This window comes from Engystomops pustulosus, chromosome 8 (genome assembly GCF_040894005.1).
Source record: "Engystomops pustulosus chromosome 8, aEngPut4.maternal, whole genome shotgun sequence".
NCBI classification, from domain to species: domain Eukaryota; kingdom Metazoa; phylum Chordata; class Amphibia; order Anura; family Leptodactylidae; genus Engystomops; species Engystomops pustulosus.
This window is the reverse complement of record NC_092418.1, coordinates 42,738,617-42,761,217: the sequence shown is the minus strand read 5'-3', so window position 1 is coordinate 42,761,217 and position 22,601 is coordinate 42,738,617. Positions and strand designations below refer to the sequence as shown.

Sequence of the window (22,601 nt, the reverse complement as noted above, 5' to 3'; positions counted from 1 at the left end):
TATGCAGACACCAGAATCTCTTGGGAATGGAGAGATTATACATATTTTATAACCTAAAACTCAAATAATGACATTGTAGGAACAAATAACATATCCAAACTCTCTACCAGTCCGACATTATGGGGTCAATCCGAGTTAACAGACATAAATTACATTTATACCTTATCTACAGGATTGGGGTCACATGGCCGATATAGGGAAGTCCAATTCTCCCATAATTGGCAAGATGGGGGCTTACAAATCTCCCTAAGATGCCCTACATTGATGCCTTCCAGTGATGCTTCCAGTGTAAGCTGAGCCAGAATCTCGTAGACATAAATAGGACACAAGAGGAGGCTCTGTACTGCTTATTATAGATTGTTATGGGACTTCCAGGTTCACTTCAAGGATAAGATGATCCTTAAAGTCAAGACAATTCAGGGTATTTATGGGGTCGTAACTCTGAATAGGGCATAAATATCAGTATTAAAAGTTTGCAAACCACTTTAATCACATTTTGGGTGGTTTAGGCAGGGAGGATTTTCTTAAATGTTCAACACCAGATTTTAGAATTTGGCAGGTATAAGATATTAAAGTTCCTTTTTAAAGTATGATAAGCCAATGGCATATATCTTTTTGTGGTACATTTTAACATTAAATATTACAAAGCTCCATAAAATTTCATTACTGTAATAATCTTAGAAAATAACCAAGATAGGGAAGGGATGCCACAGCCGTATAAAATAACATTAAATATACAGCAGCCATTTTTCTATAAATAGATATTTTGTATTCAAATATGTTTTTTTATTGATTGCTATTCATTTCTGACTCACTCTTTTCTGAATCACTCACTCACCCTAATAACATAATGCAACATGTTCAATATGTTCCCACTTCTTTTCATATTCCTGTTTACAAAAAACAAGTCATAATTTACCCACCACTGCAATATTATTCAGTTCCTAGAGTCTGGGGGTATTTTATCACCATGTTTCCCAGATTCTTGTACTAATTTTTGAGACTTTTATGTCTTAGTTGAGACTTCCTTGTCCTAACTGAGACAAAAACAATCTTAACTAAAATAAAAAAATCAAAGGGGCGCATTTATCATATGCCGGTGCTTAGTGCACCAGCCTATGATAACGTCCCAGGCCGTGGCACCAGAAGGATTTATCAGAAGTCTCCAACCTACTGATGGCAACACTGTGCCGCATCTGTGGAACTTCTATGCCAGGTCTGACCCACCGAGCCAGTGGCTTATCACACCTCTCCATGACCATTTCACATAGAGGTGAGCGGAAGGGGGAAATAGATGCAATTCCTGGTCATATGCCTGAGAAATTGCGTACAAGCCCTAATAAGTGTATACCAAAGAGTAGTACAAGAAAGCAGACAACATGGTGATAAATTCCCTCCAATGTCTACTGTACATTATCTATCCAAGAATTTAGAATTTTGGAAGAGAATTAAAATCAAATAAAGATCCAGCAAAAATGTTATTTAGTAGATGGTTACAATTCATCAATGTATTTCATGTTCTAATTGTAGTACTTTATTATTGTGCTATAAAATTCATGTAGGGGCTATTAAATCCAAATTGTCATGAATTTTCATTCTTCATGACAACGCTTATGAATTCCGTAGATCTAAAATCTGTCTACATGTGTTCCTTCCACATTCATTAAAATTAAATTCCTTCCCAATGTCCCATCTATACATATCAAGTCAACTGGCAGCTACTACATTTTCTAGTCAGCAAGCAGTATTGTGAATTTTATCTTCTTTTACAGAAATCAATTCGTCTTCGTTGCAGCAGATGAAATTTCTTGTAACTCCTCTTCAGGTAACAACCATTGATACTTCTTGATGCATTCGTCCAGGTCTCAATATCCTTTTTACACAAACTGCCGTTAATCACTCTAGAATGCTCTGCTAGAATCAGGCCATCAATCTTGGTTTCACCAATGTATCCGTAGCCCGTGGGCTCGGCTCTATTATGAGCATTACACCCTTTTGCTGACTGTAATACTTTATTTGCAGCTTTGGTTTTATTTGTCATGTTGATCAAAAGCTGCAGAATCCTGGATTGGGAATATGTGTGCGGAGGAGTAATATATTGCCATATTCCTAAAGCACATTGTAAAAGTTATCTTCTAGTCATGTACATGATGAGATAGATAGCATCCATACACTTATACCGAGAACTTGTCATACTGTTTCACTGTGTTATCAACTACATCTACATCGGTTTGGATTTCTCGTGGCTGGATAGATTTTGGTTTGATTTCACATCAATGTAAGAGAATCGCATGTTTCTCCTTCACATTTGCATGTTTTTTTCCCCTAAAATTTTAAGGTTATCTATTATGAAAACATAGACTTAGGGTTGGCACTATATATCACTTTAGCTATAGATTTTTGCATGATACTATAATAACATATGGAAATACTGCAGTGTATAGGAGGGAAGACATGATCAATTATTTGTATTTGGGTATTGTACTATCTGCATTTAAAATTTAAAAAGCTGGTGAATGAATATATTGCTTTGGAGAATTTGACTTGGAGTATACACATTGCAACTGAGCTAGTTGTCATCATTCAGTTCATGTATTACGTAGCCCGATGCATTATTATTTTTAAGAAAAATGGCGTTCGACCTTTGAAGGTCCCATAAAACTTTTTTACATTTTATTTTCATTTCTTATTCTAAAACTCTTTATTTAAATGTACTCCTTCATTTATATTTTTTAGAAAAGGTGAAGTAAAAGGTTCAAGGGCAGTTGCTTGGTCAAAATTCATCATGTATGGGAAGAAAGAGAATTGTGAGAATACAGTTCTTAGGTGGCATTCACTCGGACGTCTGTGGGCCTGTGGTCTGGTTGCATAATTTGGGGCCAAATCACAGCCCCCATAGACATCTATTTCTCCTGGTCACAATGTGGTGATAACATAAAATGTCTCCACATTGTGATCGAGTCGGGCGACCGGACCACAAGATATAGAAGGAGGAGTGGTGAGGAGCGCTCACCCCTCCGACTCCTCTTCCCGACCCGGTGCTTGGGCTTGGTGCTCAGCTATATACTAATACCTATGCCACTGTTCTGTTTAGCCATCAGGAAAGACTTAAAAAAAAAGTTTAGTTGGCAAAACGAATGTAAATTTACAAGTTTGGTTTCGCTGCCATATTCATGCATTAACATGTACTGATGGGAGGTTAGTTCTAGATGTTTTATAATTATTGTTTTTAGCATTTCAAATGTGTGGATCTGCTTTACCCAGGATACCAAGTTTAGGACTAAAAGTGCTCAGCATAGTGAAATCATTCATTCATGTAAGATTGGCACTGGAGTAGAAAGTATGGACAAGTTCATGCTGACGTTGCTGTACTTGGTTATCTGTGATGGAGGAGGGGGTAATGTCCTCCTCTCTGCCTGACTACCCAGGGTCTGAATGTCTCTTGATGGCAAGCGTAGAAAAGCTGTACTTTATTACTGTAATATAGCTAAATAATCAGTGCTCATCTGCTGTAATAGAATTACCCTTAAACTCCAATTTTACTTTTATTTATTGTACATAACATGCATATTTCTTGCCACTGTACGTATCTTCATTCCTATTACATTAGGTTTGTGTATCATTCTTCTGGCTAATCATATATTTAATTATGGTGACCATTTTCCTTAGAAAGCACAACAGTGTTTCATGTTGTGTAATGGCAAAAATTTTTGTGCCTGCCTCTACAATGGGCAGTGCTACATGTAGGACCATCCACAGCTGCTACAATATATATGGTAATGTGCCTGGTAATGAAAAGGTCACCGCAAACATTGGTCATTTGGTTCCTTCAAATTGCTAGTCATGGGGAGTTTGAGAGTTAGACCCCCTACAATCTTATATTGATGTTCCAATTGGGGAGGGGGGAGAGTCTAATGATTCTAAGGATACTAAAGATTGTCAATTTCAAATAGTCAAATAATCTTCAACTTTTTAAAGTTGCAAGTGAGTATCCATTATTATTGGTAGGGTGGCACAATATCAAATATTGAGAATCGCAAGAAAATTACAGACATGATCAAGTGATGTGTAGTTCAAGTGTCAGTGATATGATTTTTACTTAAGTTTAGACTTCCATTAAAATAGTTTTAAATCTGGAAAAGTTCTGGAAAAGGTGCTCCTAGCGGCCAATAGGATCTACTGTAACCATCTTACATGTGTGCCATAATCAGGGAGACATCAATGAGGCTCTCTGCAGCCACTGGTTTAATCTATTGCAGGTACCAATCTTCTGTTGATGGCTTGCTTTTCATCATTATTGTTTTCATAATGGGAACATTTCCTTGTCTTGTTTTTCATTTAATTTAATTTTTTTTTTTTGCTGTAATGTTTCACAATTTGTAAATCAGAAGAAAAGTTTGCACTTCATGATGCTTTAATAAAATATCAAGACTTACAGATACTTTGTTCCTGTGAAAGTTCATCATGTATTATTCAAGATCATGAATGTTACATTGGTGTGGAGAAAATGTTTTAGAAATGCTGTTTCAAAGTAAAAAGACATTGCAACTCTTTGCATTGTGCTATCATCGGAAAAAGCTGCAGATTATTTGACTTTTTTTGTACTGATGGAAAAAGTTATATGAACTTTGCTATTGGTATATATGTGTCATTAGGATAGACAGGTAGATATGGGATAGATAGGAAGATAACTAGATGTATGAATTTAAGCTTTTCTGCTTCTCTAATGGAACAGAAAATAATGGAAATTTTAACAAAGCCTTATACAGGCAGTCCCTGGTTACATACAATATAGGTTCTATAGGTTTGAACTTAAGTTTAATTTGTATGTAAGTCGGAACTGTATATTTTATAATTGTAGCTCTTGGATTTTAAAAATGTTGGATTGTCATAAGAACCAGTAATAACAATAAAACTTAATGCCAAACACCTTTAATAACTGTTCAGCTGTTTATTGTAGCCTAGGGCTAAATTACAGTAAATTACCAATATCCAGGGGTCCGTTTGTAACTAGGAGTCGTCTGTAAGTCAGGTGTTCTTAAGTAGGGTATAGTCTTTGGATCTTGATAAAAGCCATCAGAGAACTCTTCTTACATCCAGTCAATGTGTAAATATCTTTCTGTACTAGTATAATTTGTGCCAAGTGAGAAATTGGGGAAGAAATCCTGCACTAGGATGTGCTGTCCTTTTAAATGTGATGATATATTTTTATCAAGTATAGGAATTTGTGAGAAGTTTGTCCCAAAAAGCGATTTATGTATTTTTGTTAATGGAAATAATTGTTACTTTCCGACATACAGTATCTCAGATAAGTTACTAAAAGAAGCTATTGATATTGTTAATCTGTAACACTAATAATGGTACAGAAGGCAATTTCACCCCTACCCCATAGCAATCCCAGTGATATTCTGCTTTATCTTCCGTAATCACATGTCTTATTGTATGATTTGCTGGAGATCCGCGTGTGTGTGTGTGTTACAGAGAACTACAATGACAGATAAACATCAACTACTTTATAAAGCCATTTCTTTTTGCATTTCATCTTCAGTACCAAGAATCCCCTATAGGACCTTAAAATAACAAACTGCACATCAATTTGAACTCATCATCATAATTAGTTTTACTTAGTTTATGCCTTGAATCACGTCATCTCCCTTGTTTTTTTAACATTTTATTTTGCTCCCGAAATATTGAGCAGAATGTGACAGCTAAAATTATCGCATTGTTGCATTTTAGTATTAACTTATTATTAAAAAAAATATTGTAATTATTTGGACCTATATTTTGTCTTACTTTACCTCTCCAAGTAAAAATACTTATGATTGTTTACTAGAGCATATTTACTTCCTGTGATTTTGCAGGAAAAAGTTTATTTATTTATCAGTTTTAACATTTCTTTATTTATCAAATTTAGAATAAACATTAAGATGTTTAGAAATGATTTTAAAAAAATTGCAATTTGGAGTCTACATTATAAAGTGAAAAATTGTATTACAATACCCACCTGTATCCACTTCAAGATATACCAGCCAACATAAAGGAAAAGTAAAACCCTACTGGCTGGTCTTAGAAACACAAAGGATAAAATCACACAGTCCTTAGGTTTTAACTAATATTATTATCTGAAGACCGATGCACTAGGTGCACCAACTTTTTTTGCGCAACTTTAATTCAGTCAAATCGCGGGAATAAATGTGGTGCATGGTCTGACTGTGCACCGGAACACCCCTTTCAATGAAAATTTCGTGTCACATCCGGAATAGTGCAACTGCGAGAGAAAGGTGTGGCACTTTATGAATTCTGTACAAGCAGTTTGCACTGAAAATAAAGTGCTAAGTCAGACAAAAAACTGGCACATGGGCTATAATAAATGTGGGCCACAGTGTATATATTTATCACTGAAATATTTAATGAGTTCAATACTGGGTCTTTTCCCCTCCTTCATAACCAGACATGGATATATAGCAAAAAAGAATGGCAGCATATGAAAAATTTGTAGTGAAAAAATTTGTGCTTTTACTAACATGTGTCCAGCAATGTTTCAGTTCACTACTTACAGGTTCAGAATTTTTTTAAATTTTTGGTTTTATTTTTTTTTCTGTTTTATATTTTTATTTAGTTGATATCTGTGGTTATTTCCTAAAGAATACATATTAGTTACGCTTTTAGTTGATGCTAGTATCTGCGGTGTTGACTAGTAGTGGCCTCTTTTTTTAGTAGTTATATTTTATTTCTACAATTGGGAAAGCAGAGACACTAACAGATCCTCTTTGTCATCTCTACAATGAGAAAAAAATAGATTTACCACCATGTTACCTGTTCTTTTGTACTTCACTTTGAGACATTTTTTGTCACATCTGAGACAAATGACTCTTATTATATTACCTGTAACCTCATTTTACGGGAGATACTTATTCACTGTTCCAGATTATCAGGGACCTGAGCTGAATTCCCTGAGAGGACTAAGGTGGAATTCCAACCCTCTGTTTTGGTTCCCCATTCCCAAAAATGTTGGGCAGTGTGTGTCTTTTATTGGACAACTCCGTTTACAACGGCATTATGGAAAACATCCTTTTTTTCAATAAGTTGCAGGTTTCTCTTATGTTTGTTCAATGATTGTTACATCCCAGCACTGCTAATAAAATTTTAATTATTTGTGCTTTTAAAACCACATATAGCCTGTGGTACTGACCTAATTTCAGAAGGGCTTGAAGTAGCAATTAAGACAGATGTTACTAAATTATACAGTTGTTGTGCTCCTGATTATGCAGTCATCGTAAAAAAAGATAGGAACTAAATAAAAGGATTATCGTTATTTGCCCGCTTTGGCATACATTTGATTTGCCGGCTCTTCCTTACTCAAAAGCTTGTCTATCATACTGTCTTCTGTCACTGCAAACCTTTTCAAATTTAGCCGTAAAGAGGATTAACCATAACATGAAAAGTACTCAAAATTGTACTGCGACAGTGACTGGGAGTTTATCTCTCAACAAAAAATGAAATTCCTTCTCCCTGTTCCCATTCATGCTTCCTGTCAATGACAAACATGAAACGTGTATCAAGTGATAAGAATCCATAAACACTTGGATCCCATCCTTATTTTTTTTTGTAGGGTACATCGATTAATCTGTCTTTTCCACCCAGAGAAAGCACTCTGGCCTTTTTTTGGCATTATTGTCATTATTATTTTGACAGTCTTGACTGTTCCGTTGGTTCTAGGTCAGTTCGCATGGCTGGTCAAATGTGACAACATGACAAGATATTAAGAATAAATGGACATTTTCAAAATGTGAAACTAAAAAAGGGATAATCAGGAGTCTGCAGTAACATTAATGTGCACAGTCATACAAAGAGAGAAGAAATAAACGGTCTAGCAAATGTACAGTAGATATACAGTACACAGTAATATAAAAATATACCGTAGACAGTAATATATAGATATACAGTAGACAGTGATATACAGAGATGCTGCACCCAGTATTATACATATATACAGTAAACAGTGATATACAGATGTACTGTACCCAGTAATATACATATACAGTAGACAGTGATATACAGATATATAGTAGACAGTGATATACAGATATACTGTACCCAGTAATATACAGATATACAGTAAACAAGGATAAACAGATATACTGTACTCAATAATATACAAATGTATAGTAGACAGTGATATACAGATATACAGTAGACAGTGATGTACAGATATGCTGTACCCAGTCATATACAGTAGACAGTAATATACAAACACTATAGAAGTATACAGTAGATCGAGATATACAAATATAATGCACATGTCAATATCAAAATATACTGTAGACAGCGATATTCAAATATACTGTAAACAGTGAAATACAAATTTACTGTAGATACCATATACACATATAAAGTACAGGGAACATACAAATATACTATAGACAGCAAAATAACTATTTCTTGTAGACCATGATATACAAATATATTGTAGATGGCAATTTACAAATATACTGTAGACTGTGATATACAAAATTACGTTAGACCCAATATAGAATTATACAGCATTATACACGCAATTCCAAAGAGCAGTAGAAAAGGAGTATATTGTTTCTTGAAAGCAGCCAAAACTGTGAGTATTTGTGTTCTGACCCACATTAGTCCAAAGGATATGCTGTCTGGCTTTTGTAGGACAAATTACATGTTTTAAAAATTATTAAAAATCCAGAACTTTTATAAGTAATAACATTTCTCCTTTATTTCTCCATCATGTTAAAACATCACATAGCGTATCAACAGCCCATACATAACAGCTACACATTTCGAGTATTTCTACTCTTCATCATGGCTACTGTTCACACTTAAAAACTCCCAATTTAACACCTGAAGGACACGGCCTAAAATGCCCTTCAGGACATTCAGGACAGTCTTTTTAAAGTTTTTTTTCCTTCTAAAAATTCCGAAAGACATAACTTTTTTATTTTTTTTATCTGACATGGACATATGAGGGCTTTTCTTTTTGCGGAAAGATTTGTATTTTCCAATGGGTTCATTTTTATGGTAAAACTAGTATGATGACTCTTTTCTGCAACCGTACAGAATAAAATAGCTGTTTTATCACATGTTTTTTTATTAAAACTTTTACGCAGTTCACCGTACATTATAATAAACATGTTTTCTTATGTTTTACTACTTTAGCAAATAAAAACTTTTTTAAGGAAACCGCCTTTGCCCATGTGTCACCTATATTCTGAGAGCTATAACTTTTGTATTCCTCAATCAAAAGAGGGTTATTAGGGCTTGTTTATTGCAGGAAAAGGTAACAGTTAGATTGATATTGTAAAAGGGTACATCTGAATTTTTGATCGCTTTCTATTACATATTTTTTGTAGGCAGGAAGCACTAAAATTGCAATTTTTAATTGTTTTTTTAATTGTTATTTTTTAAATGGGTATAATAATGTAATAGCTGCTTGGCCAAGCTATTAGGTCCATTCTAATGATGATATAGATTGTCCTTCTGCGGCAACAGTCTTCTTATTAGGACTATCTATGTCGTCATGTGGCGGCAACCAGTTAAAATATATACACACACACACATATATATATATATATATATATATATATATATATATATATATATATATAGTTCCATGTTATTGGTATAAATAGATATTTTTTCTAAATATGTTGATACCAAAATACCAGTCATTGTGGAAATCTTTATTTGCTGTGCTGTATTACAATGCTTAAAGATTGTTAGTGAACAATCCTAACCTTTCAAGCCCTTAAATGTCAATGTCAAGCATAGGTGAGCCTTTTTAAATCAGCTTTAAAAATAAGCTTTGTATTTGGAGAATAAACTGACCCTTTCTACTTTCTCTATAAACTAGTAAATATTAATCATAACAAGGCGCCCACTTTGTGAAGGTGAAGGTCAGCTTGAACAAGCAAAGTGATTTCTAGTAAATTTAAAGATGCTGAATTATGGTGTAATAACACCTTATATGATACATTAAAGCACACTTGGTGGAGTACTTTTGATATGACAACCAATTTCTACCTGTGAAATAGTATCTAGTGTATATAATTATGCTGCAGAAGGTGGTCCCTGATCAGTAATGTTCAACAAAAAGACAGAAGGGAGGGCTGTAGAACTGTAGCTCCTGTTCTTTTGGATATAGATTGTACATGCATTATCTGATGACTTTACATTCAATATTTTGCATACATACATTAATGGCTTGCATAGTTTCCTTAGATTTAACGACTACAGAGTAGACCCGATGGTCAGTTTCATCGTTCGGGTTTGGCCACCTAAACTGTATAAATTGTCAATGTGGCAAATTGATGCCCTTTGCAACTATCCATGGCTATGATAACAACCAATCATCAGGGGTGGAAGAAGCTGGACCTGAGGGATTAAGTAGATACACTAACCCGGATACCTAGTGGTCACTTCACTGTTTCACATTTTTATAATGGTAGTGTAGCCCTCACTAATGGATTCTGCATATAGTTATAATAAGTTTTCATAAGTTTGTTCCCTGTTATATTCTATGATATAGCACATAGCGCTATATATAGATATTTTGACAAACATTACAATGCAATTTGATATCTTAGATTACATAATTGTTCATGTAGTTTGATATTTTTTTTTCAAGTTTCTCTCTCTCTCATATGAGATAGAGAGATATTCGGACGTGAGCCCTAAAATAAATCACAATTCCTGGTGTAATGGAGAATTGTGATTATTTATGCCATCTCCACAACAAGTGGGTGAGAGGGGTGGGTAAAGGTGGGTGTGCTCAGCGGTGCAGTGGGCTGGTACGAGTCCCTACTCCTGCGCAATAGCTATAGTCATGATACTAATGTGGTCAGCAAGCTAAAGGATCTTTGACGATGTTATGATGAGTGTCCTGTCCTTGTTCTACTTAGAGCAGGATTTGAAGACAAGATGTAAGGCTACATTTACACGGACATATGCATAGATCTGGCGCCATGGAGAGGTGGAGGGGAGGCCTCCCCCTCCGTAGAAATGTATGGCATATGGGCCATACAGAGGGAAAGATAGGACTTGTGTGGCACCGTACCACTCTGTGCAGCCATTGCCTTTTATAGGGGACGTATGTATGGCTGCAAGCTTATGTATGTACGGCTGTAAATACATCCCCAATATGGTTGTGTGAATGCGGCCTAGATGTGGTACTTTACTGAGCTGCGGATGAGTTACAGGCAAGAACACATATCTGGCTCTCTTCCAATCATGATGTCATTAAAGTTCCTGTTCGGTGATTCAGCATAGGAGATAGAGTTGTTGTTTTTTCCTCATTACTCTCCTTCAGGCTATTTTTTATGTGCACCTTACACAACTTGAGCACCATCTATGATTATATCAAATTATTTCAACTGTTTTTTTATTTCTTGGTGTGAATGGATAATGAATCGCCCCACAAAACTGATAAATTTGTAAAAATGCAGGATGCCTCAATAAAAAAAAGTGATCAACCCCATTTAAAGGCATTAATTATAGATAATAGGAGGTTTGATCATCTGATTATCCTTGACCCCAATATGTATCATCCTGTATTTTTGGATTATGTATGCAATGCAAAACTAGTTATTGTATACTCAACATTTTTATCTAGTAACATGTTTACATTAATAACTCTTAAAGGATTACATATTTTTTTAATTTTGTTATTTGCTTTTTTAGTATTTTTCTATATTTGACATTACACACAGATGTACTTACAAGTGCTTACAATATTGACTACTTGATGGGAGAATGAAAGAACATTTTAGTAATTGGACATCGTCCAGGAACAGTATCTGGGCAAATATTTATCAATGTCCTGAGCTGGATTACCTGTTATACTTCAGTATACAGTGCGGTGTGATTACTTCTCTGCACTCATTTATAGTGTTGGCTTCAGTTCAAAACGTACAGGTCTAGTTTCTAGTCGAGGTAAAACATCTGGGCTGTATGTGGTAAAAGATATTGCTCAGGACCAATTTTAGTGATTTACAGCCTAAAAATAAGCTAGATAGCTGCATAGGAACAATAAGAAAAATAAATCACCACTATTCTGCGTATTTATCTCAAACACATGTCAATCATATATATTTAATTATCAAATATTATTAATTATAATTATGTTATTATAATTATATATTTTTTCTTTTAACATTTTTATAATTCGGTTGAGTACTTTGTTATTTCTCATTTTCAATTATGTTCTTTATTGATTAATATGTATTTGTTTACTATATTTTCAGTTACGGACGAGTTTATGCTGCCGACCCCTACCACCACACACTTGCTCCAGCAGCCACCTACGGCGTTGGTACCGTGGTAAGCATTTCTTCTTATTTTTATCCATTTGCTTTTTCTACTGATGATCTTTTTCTGCTGTGGGTTGGTAAAAGAATTATACATTTTTAAAGAGTATATATTTTAGGTGTAGATTACTAGTGCTTTAAAATATTATAGAATATTATTATATATTTTTTGGCATTTTGTATTTTTGATCCAAGAGTTGCAAAAAAGAGTTCTTTAGATTTCTTACAGAATACACTGATAATAAATATGTATATATTCTAATAACTTCATGCCCAAATAATATGTTAAAGCAACCAATAACCACCGGGCATTTCTATAAAAAAAACTTTTTATGCAGACTACTAATATGAACAAAATAATTTTTGCCAGACAAGAATTTTTTCAGCCCCACAAGAATTTTTTTCATGTATCAAACTGGGCATCTGGCTTCATATTTAATGTCTGCCTGGTATCAGTGTCCTTTATCGATGCATGTTACTTTAAAACAGAATATTCAAGCAGTAGAGAGGATCATATTCTGCTAAAAAATATCTGATGAATTATGTGTTCAGAAGAAAGTGGAGTATAACAATCTTTTGTAACCAAAAACCAAACGGCATAAATTATACAAATCCTTATACTGTACGTCCATGAAATCCATTATCTTCAAGACCAAAACAAATGTGATCTACTTTGCAATGGGTATATTCCTTTGTAAGAAATATATAACAGACAAGTTTGTATTGTTTTCCATTCATGAAAAACATGTGTTTTTACAATATTTTTTAAAAGTTGAAATATTGTGAGCTAAGACCTCTTCATTGATCACCAGTCACATTACTGTAAAGTTTTTACTGTTTGTATTTGATATTGTAGCTAAGTCTACTTTACTTGAATGTGAGAGCATAATAGGACTACAGCAGCTGATGCTTGGTAACCAATGAAGAGCTACAAACAACTTTTTAGTGGGGTTGCCCATATTTTTGAGTGGTTCAAAGTTGAGGTCATTAGTTGAGATGAGCAGACCCAAGCTTTAAGTTTGGGTCTGGGGTTTGGGTGTGTGCCGAGCAACCCGGACATATTGGTGGATTGGCAGCTGTACACCAATCATTGTCATTCTTGGCCTATTTCAGCTATAGCCAGTTGGTAGGGACATGAATTGACTGAAAGGCTACAAATCTGGCAATATGTGTGGGTCACGCAGAAAGCAGCCAAACCCCAGACTTGAACTTAAAAAGGAATTTCAATCATCTCTAGTTAGTATTAAAGTCAAAGACAGACAGGGTCATTATGCTGTGGGCTAGCCACAATAGTAGTGCCAGCAGCTAACCCATTGTGATTTACATTAGAAGTATAATGGATGGGATTCCTACCCATGTGTCCCTGGCCCAAATAGCTATAGTAACTGTGCTTGTGAATTGCCAAAATTTTTAGTAAATTGCACAATTGTAGTAAGTGTAAGGCAGAAAGCCACATAATTACTTAGTGCTCATCCCATAAAGGGATGTAGAAAGGGGTCAAACTCTGATAAAGTTAGGTTTATTATAGATTTACTATACAATCAGTTAGCTGGTGTAAACAATTAGAAATAATCATACATTTATGGTAGTTTCTAATATTTTAGCATTTTATGGGAACTGACTTCTGGGTTTAGGGTGGGGGTGGTAATATTTTAATTTATGAACTTGATTTTTTTTTAAAAGTAACTTTAAAAAAACAAACCCATGAAATTGCTTTGTTTCAGAATGCTTTTGCACCCTTCACTGATGCCAAGACTAGGAGCCATGCTGATGATGTCGGTCTCGTTCTTTCTTCATTACAGGCTAGTATATACCGAGGGGGATACAGCCGTTTTGCTCCATACTAAATGACAAAACCATAAAACTCTTCCAGTGTGGGGGAAAAGAAGCTTTCCGAGGCCTGGGTATTGCAATACATGCAGTAGTGCATCATTTTAGCAACTCAAAATAACTAAATACAACTCAAAGAGAGTAAAATTACATTTTTTATCTTATACCTCAGATATTTTGTTCTGTGTATTTTAATATCGTGGGTCTTTAATTTCTCAAGGTTCTGTAGTTGATTGTTGGCTGTAGATTTTTTGTGGTTGACCTAGAAAGCTACTACTGTAGATATGAATAAAAAATATTTTAGGGCCACAATCCAGAGTGCTATAATATGTAAATTATTATATATGCTAAATATTAAGCTATTGGAATTATCACATTTTGTAAGCGTGTGACTATAGTAGTCATTTCTGCATTTACATACATTTGAGTTTATTTGGGAGGGCTAAAATGCTGATACATCTAAGCAAAAAGGTTGCCACTGCACCAAACTTCATTTAGTGACTGTCCTAAATTATTTATTAATTGTCCAGAGCCAAAGGTTGTGTTTAAATTTGTGAATTTGACTCTTTGTACATAAAATCTGATGAAATGCTATCCTAGCTTACCCTTTTTAAGCATTCCACCAGACAGTATTCAGCTATTACTATTAATCTTGGCGTACAACAGTTTGAAAAAAAAAAATCAAGAAAAGAAAAAAATCACCGGAAAAAAATAAATAAAATAAGCGAAAACAAGAAAAAAATTATAAAAAAACAATAAAAGAAAAAAACAAGCTAGTTCGTTCATCAACATTCTTTTTTATATTTCTTCCAGTATAATAAATTATTGATATCATTGCTGATTTTTATAACGTGGGAGGGGGAGTATTATTAAAAAGATGACAAAAGCACTGTTTCTATTTTTTTCTTTTTTTGAAAGTTGTAAAGGGAAAGTAATAAAAAACAAAAATCTTAAATTGTTTGTACCAGTTAAAATGTACAAAATTTACATCTGTGCAGTGGAGTTGTTATGTTCTAAGAAATATACGCAGCCTATTATGCTTTAGTTTTAGCCTATTAGAACAACTATTAGAGAAAATTATCATTTTTATGGAGTTACTTACTAAATATATCAAGATTTATATAACATTTTACAAGTATTGCATTCATTATGTAGAGATAATCACAGTATTTTCAACTGCTTTGTTGCTGCTTTTTTTAAACATTAAACTGTGTAAACAATCTGCAATTTTTCAGTTGTACAAAACTCTGTAATTTTTTTGTTTTATTGGCAGCAAAGTTTTAAATTACTGTACGTCAGTTAATTTGTATGACTGACCCACAGTAACCACTCTTTATACTTACTTTTAGAGCAGACCTGTAAAATCCAAATTTTCTAGAAAATATGGATTGTATTGTACAAGTTAGTTTATTATTCATGTTTACTAAACCATAATCCTTAATAACACATTTTTTTACTGAAAGAGTCTCATCTATTTGAATCCTAGGTATTGTAACTTTTTCATTTATTTATTTTCATTTCATTTCAAGTAAGTGGTAGTTTACAGCTAAAATAGCTTAATTAAGATATAACTTGTAATAAAATTAGGGAATCCTATTTTAACCGATTATATAATAATTTATACAATTCTGTATACTTTTGAACTATTTTTAAAAAACACCCAGCAAAACAAGTTGTCGTAAAAGAAACAAAAAAATATATATATACTATTTAGGTAACTTATTTAATAAAAGTATGCAATTTCTCAAAGTTATTAGGTATAAGCATTGGATAACAAACAAAATAGACAAAAATGCTTAAAAAATATAGACATAGACAAAAGAAATGAAATGTTCTTCCTTATAAAAAAAATAATCAAACTCATAATAAACCAACATATCAGTAATACTTAAAACTTATGCAACGTATTCCCTTTCATTATTGATGTGTTTGTCTATTATATGAAATATAGAATGACTGGACTTGATAGCAACAGAATCAAATCTGGCGGCTACAGTATTATGTATCCTCTAGGACATATTTAATTTGATAGTATATGTTCTTTATTTGGCTTCCTATTGACTTACTTAGTGTCTCATTAAGGTAGTTTTCAGGAATTCTTAATTAAGTGCAAATAAGTCTATTCTAAACATGTTGTCCATCCCTGTATGAATCTATATTATGGAGCATATAGACTTGTCCAGAGAGGGATCTGACTTAACATATCTGCTTTCACATGGCAGTGGTCGTGAGGCTACAAGACAGACCAGCTAGCTATTTGTAGGTGGATAAAGCTGCTAAATTATTTATTCTGAGAGGGCTGCATAGGGGGAGACCCCTAGTGAATACTCATGACCATCTAATTAACAAAAAAAAACATAGGACAGGTTATAGAGTGTCAAAGTGTAAATTATTGGAAAAAAATAAGTTTTGCACAGCAAAGGATTTGAATTGGACTTATTACATCAATTGTAAAGTATGATCCAAAACATACAAAAAGAGCAATTTGGTGGCAGATGGTCTTTAAATATGGGTAAAACACTTAGCAACAGGATGTTCTCTTTCATGCACATAAAAATATGCAAATAGTAATTTTATAATATTTTGTAAGCATACAATATAAAATATTCATAGCATACAGTATCAATGGTTACTGGTTACAATATCATCAACATTGAGCACAGATAGTGGAAGCCTTTAGTTCGGAGTGGTGAGAAATATGCAATGAAATTCATAATAATTCCATTTGTCAAGTTACTGAAAAATTGCAGTTTGTCTGTGCATATGTGTAGATTCTCTTCCATGGTGTCCTGTTTATGAGCTTAAATGAGCTATGGTAATCTCATCAAGAGTTTTGTTTTGTATTTGTAATAATAAATACAATTATCTGGGGGGGCGGGGGGTCAAAATGTGGGTATATTGCCCATTCTTTCTATTTTCGTTCATTGCAAATAATATCCTCATATGTACTGTGCCCGTCCATTGAGACGACCACTGTATTCAATGAATCACTGCTGTAAACCTACCAACTTGCTATAAAAACTGCTTTAAATACAAGTGTTTGTGACCAGATTTTCTCTTTGTCATCGTATGTGCATGCAAGTATGATCAGTTGAACATACATCAATAAAGATCCACAAAAGATGAAATGTTTTCAGTAGTGTTTCTAAGTATAGAGAGTATCTTTTATGTTTAGAAATTAGAAAAAAAAAGTTGCAAATAGAAAAAAAGAAAACTTTCTGTATTGTGTGTTATTTTCAGTATAAAAGAAAAGGGATATTCCCTCCAGTATATTTAATGTATATGCAAATCCAATATAAAATGTACTGTAACACTGGGGAAAAGACAATATTTTTTTAGTAGATCGGCATCACCTCAAATCGACAATGGGGGTTTGCATCATTTTTTTAAGACACATCATAGATACTGATTTTAAAATCAGATTTACTTAAAACTTTACGATGTGAGTGAAAGGCATTATAATTCTCAAAGAAAAAAAAAAGAAAAAAGAAACAAAAAAATTCAAATCTGTTATGGAAAGACGTTTGTTAGAAGGAAAGAGGTATCCATATTTGGCCACATTAAAAAAACAGAAAAAAACAATTTTTTCACTGGTTACAATTTAATTCAAATGTTTATCTGGGATAGCTATATTTGGATTTTTTTATTTATGTTCTTTTTTTTAACAATATATATTTGGAATGTTTTCATGTATGTAAATAATTACTGATGCTATCAAGTATAAAATAAATTATAAAATACCATGTGTGGATTATAGTGACTTCAAAACAGATTATCAGAGAAATCTGCAAACCCAGAAAATGTGTATATCTGTCTTTAGAAATGAGTGTTTATATCACTACAGTGGTTTGTGAATAAAGAACAATGGTTTGTAATATTAAAAAAATAAAAGCTTAGTCTCAAAATGTACAAATAACATCTGGAGTGTGTGTTTTGTGTTTAAAAAACAAAATTGCAGTATTTCACAATGGATACAAGATCTGAAACTTCACACAGTTCCAGTTGAAAGGGAGATTATGGGAGTTGGGAGATTTTTAGTCAAAACAAATTAACGTGAAATTTGAAAAATTAAGCTATAAATAAAACACTGCAGAAAAAAACATATTCCTGCACCCTCACCTGCTTACAGTATACACAAGGAAAGTGCAAGATGTGAGAATTACATATTCTCTAAGCTGAAGTCTCCTGTTTTCTAGAAGTAGACAAACATGTTCACTAATTAATTTATGTTCATGTTTTTTACTATCAATCCCATTCTGCCTCAGCACAGCATCACTTGGGCAGTTAGATACAACACCATCTATGACTGCTGGGGACGGTGTAATTAAATTTCTAATATTTTCCTACAAAAGGATCAAAAACATATAGTGAAGGAAGCTGCATGTCATTATTATGTGATGAACCACATATTAACCGGAGACCCTACTCAAGGAATGGATTCCAACACTTTCTATTCACTAAAGTTTTACTTATTCACATGGATATAATAGGGGGCTGTGTATATTAAATGCGGGGGGGGGGGGGGAGATAACCAAAGGATCACTTTAAAGGGAAGATGACATTGTCCTACATTATGTGTGAGCAGAATGTCCAAGATGGAGAATCTGAGTTGATTGGTTTGTAGTGGGGTGGGATAGGATTAGGTAAAACATGTATTTAATTAATTTCTATCTATATTCTTTGTATGCTCAGTCATCATATAGGTGTTCTATTGAGAGATTGATAGTTAACTCAGCAAACATACACATACCGGGAAAGCTGTAAGTCGTCCACATAATAGTTAAGTTACATATTTGACATATTCATCATTTCTATTTTCCTATCTACTTGTTTTGATTTAAAGATTTTACTTGGCCCATTCAAGTGGCTCTATTTTCAGAGAGCTGCAATAAGACCACTGTAGAGTAGTCCACTACTAGACCCCTATTTGCTTTCAATATCTTATAGAGCGTAGGAATCTTTTTTTGTTAAAATTGTACAACTTCACCTGAAAAAATGATGACATTACAAAAACATCAGCCAAGTGAATTATGATCTACGAGCTAGATCTTACGAGGAAAATATTATGTATTTAATGTGGATGCACCTATTCCATAATTTTAGCAGAATTTTATTTTATCCAGTATGCATACCTCTTAATTTATAGACTAAAACAAAAGGAAATCACAAATCTTCTCAAATTCTCTGTGTACCATTGAAATGGTGTTTTCAGATAACAAAGAGGACATTAACTATGTGTTGTCCCCCAGTTTTCTGACTCACTCGTCACTTTTTCAGAGAATAAGCGTGGTGGAGTGGCAATAGGAGCCGACCCGCCATACTATATTCTCCTGCTGAAAGACGGCAGAGACTACAGCTGAAATATCCGCCAAGTATAAACTTTCATTCCTGCGGCTGAGTCCACCTCCAGATTTACAAAGAAGCTGGAACCTCATAGTAACTGGTGCTCAATACTAAGGTCTTAATAGCCCCCCCCCCAAAAAAAAAAAATCTCTATTGATGCACAAGGCTGCTTTGTGGAGTTATGGGAAAAGACATCCAATATGTGTCATCTTTTCATTAGAGTAGCTGGATTTAGGTATTTTTATGACATTTATGTGATTGCTCTATACAAATCTGCAAGCTTTTTTGTAAACAAAGCAATAGTAAAATTTTCGGGGATAAAATGGCCAGCACAGGCATTTAAGAAGTGTGTGCGTTTGGATTGCGCTGGCTTCCATTTCCACAAATTAGGTGGCGTGCCGTCATACAGTCCGCCTAATTCGGACAGAGCGCGGTACTTAACTTTTAAAATGTGTCGCAAGCCCAATGTTTAAAATGCACCACACAAAAGAAGGTGAACTGTGTCAGGCCTGAGTGGGGAAGCGACACATTCATGATTTCAGGAGCACAATCTCATTGAGTAGCTGCACACTGCATTAAAGCGGGATAATGCACTTTAGGAGTTTATGTACTGAAGGAAACATATATGAAGATTACAATCTCCACTAGACGTTGGCTACAACCAGAGAACACGTTACTTTAACCCCTTATCACCGACACTAGTTTTCAGCTCAATGACCAGACTCGATTTTTCAAATCTGACATGTCTCACGATAATTGGTTATAACTTCGGAACGCTTTAACATATCCGGGTGATTTTGAGAATGTTTTCTCGTGACACATTGTACTTCATGTAAGTTATAAAATTTAAGTGATAAGTTTTGCGTTTCGTTCTGAAAAAAAGTGAAAATTTGGCAAAAGTTTGTAAAAATTCTTCATTTTCCAAGTTTGAAATGTTCTGGTTTCCAGACAGGAAGTAAAACTACCCAAAAAGTTTGCTAATTAACATTTACAGAATATCTGCTTTATGTTGGGATGATATTTTATGCTTCCGGTCATTTTTCTAGGATGTTATGAGGCGCAGAACTTTAGGTGCGATTTTTCTTATTTTCATGAAAATTGCCATAACTCACATTTTGAGGGACAACTCGGCTTCCAAGTGACTTTGAGAGGCCTAAATAATAGTAAAACCTCATAAATTACCCCACTATAGAAACTTCACCCCTCAACATATGTAAAACAACTTCTATTAAGTTCATTAACCCTTTAAGTGTTTCACATGGGTTAAAAAATATGGACCTGCGATTTAGAAACTATGGAATTTTTTTGGAAATACATTCATTTAGGCCAAAACTGACATTTTCAGAATAAATTAAATGATGAAACGCACTGCAACGCTTGATGCCCAATTCCTCCCGAGTTTACTGATACCCCATATGTGGTGGTAAACTGCTGTACGGGCGCACGGCCGAGTATAGAATGAATGGAGGCGCCGTCCACAGCAGATTTGTATTGTCACATTGTACGACCTATAAATTTTTATTTTTTTTGGTAATGCGATCATATGAGGGCTTATTTTTTATGGGATGAGATACAATGTATAAATAATTTATTTTGGGAGTCTAAAGCTTATTCATGAGATTTTATTAACTATTTCAAGGGGGACACAAACAAAATCATCAATTTTTATTTTGGATTGTGAGCATTCCCCCCCCCCCCCGCTCACCGTAACGTAAAAATAATATTTTATCTTTATTCTCTGGTTCACTACGATTGCGGTGATACCTCATTTATATAGTTTTTCTTATTTTGCTCAATTTTCCTGAGCAAAACCAATATTGGAGAAAATCGCATTGTTTTTACTATTGACAAGTTTTCAGGGCCATAACTTCTGTATTTTTCTGTTGTCAGATCTGGTTGAGGGCTTATTTTTTGCGAAAACAGTTGTTCTTTTCAGTCGTATCATATTAGGTACCGTAACTTTTTTTGATCACTTTTTAGAACATTTTTTGTGATGGTGTTTGATGAAAAATTGTATATTATGGGAAGTTTTTCGAGTTTTTTTTTTACGTAGTTCACCGAGCGGGTTCAATATTGATTTAGATATATTGTACAGATTAATACGGACGCGGTGATACCTCATTTATATAGTTTTTCTTATTTTGCTCAATTTTCCTGAGCAAAACCAATATTGGAGAAAATCGCATGGTTTTTACTATTGACAACTTTTCAGGGCCATAACTTCTGTATTTTTCTGTTGTCAGATCTGGTTGAGGGCTTATTTTTTGCGAAAACAGTTGTTCTTTTCAGTCGTATCATATTAGGTACCGTAACTTTTTTTGATCACTTTTTAGAACATTTTTTGTGATGGTGTTTGATGAAAAATTGTATATTATGGGAAGTTTTTCGAGTTTTTTTTTTACGTAGTTCACCGAGCGGGTTCAATATTGATTTAGATATATTGTACAGATTAATACGGACGCGGTGATACCTCATTTATATAGTTTTTCTTATTTTGCTCAATTTTCCTGAGCAAAACCAATATTGGAGAAAATCGCATTGTTTTTACTATTGACAACTTTTCAGGGCCATAACTTCTGTATTTTTCTGTTGTCAGATCTGGTTGAGGGCTTATTTTTTGCGAAAACAGTTGTTCTTTTCAGTCGTATCATATTAGGTACCGTAACTTTTTTTGATCACTTTTTAGAACATTTTTTGTGATGGTGTTTGATGAAAAATTGTATATTATGGGAAGTTTTTCGAGTTTTTTTTTTACGTAGTTCACCGAGCGGGTTCAATATTGATTTAGATTTATTGTACAGATTAATACGGACGCGGTGATACCAAATATGTACATGTTTTGTGTTTTATATACTTTATTTGCATTTTATGTGTTACTGGGGAGATTATGGGACTTTTATTTTATTTATTTATTTAATTATATTATAAAAAGATTTAATTTTTTTTTTTTTACTTTTTTACATTTTCTACTTCTTGGCTTGAATAAGCGATCATCCGATCGCTTATTCAAGCCTTTACACTGCAATACACTTGTATTGCAGTGTATAGTGTAAGTAACTGAGCATGCCGCGCATGCTCAGTTACTTACAGCCGGGTCCTGCCAGG

General features: G+C 33.9%; 1 protein-coding gene across 11 annotated transcripts in view; it reads left to right on the top strand.

Moving 5' to 3' along the window:
• The window catches only part of RBFOX1 (RNA binding fox-1 homolog 1), a 432,857-nt gene extending 414,788 nt beyond the window's left edge, over window positions 1–18,069 (top strand). For 6 of the 11 annotated variants that reach the window (XM_072120772.1, XM_072120773.1, XM_072120782.1 and 3 more), the window contains exons 11-12: window positions 12,261–12,336; window positions 14,048–18,069. In XM_072120772.1, coding sequence (XP_071976873.1) covers window positions 12,261–12,336; window positions 14,048–14,170 — 199 coding nt within the window. In that variant the 3' untranslated portion in view covers window positions 14,171–18,069. Of the gene's footprint in view, window positions 1–1,772; window positions 1,826–12,260; window positions 12,337–14,047 lie in introns of all 11 variants that reach the window. The other 5 variants (XM_072120775.1, XM_072120776.1, XM_072120779.1 and 2 more) reach the window with 3 other exon arrangements.
• Window positions 18,070–22,601: the final 4,532 nt, after the last annotated feature.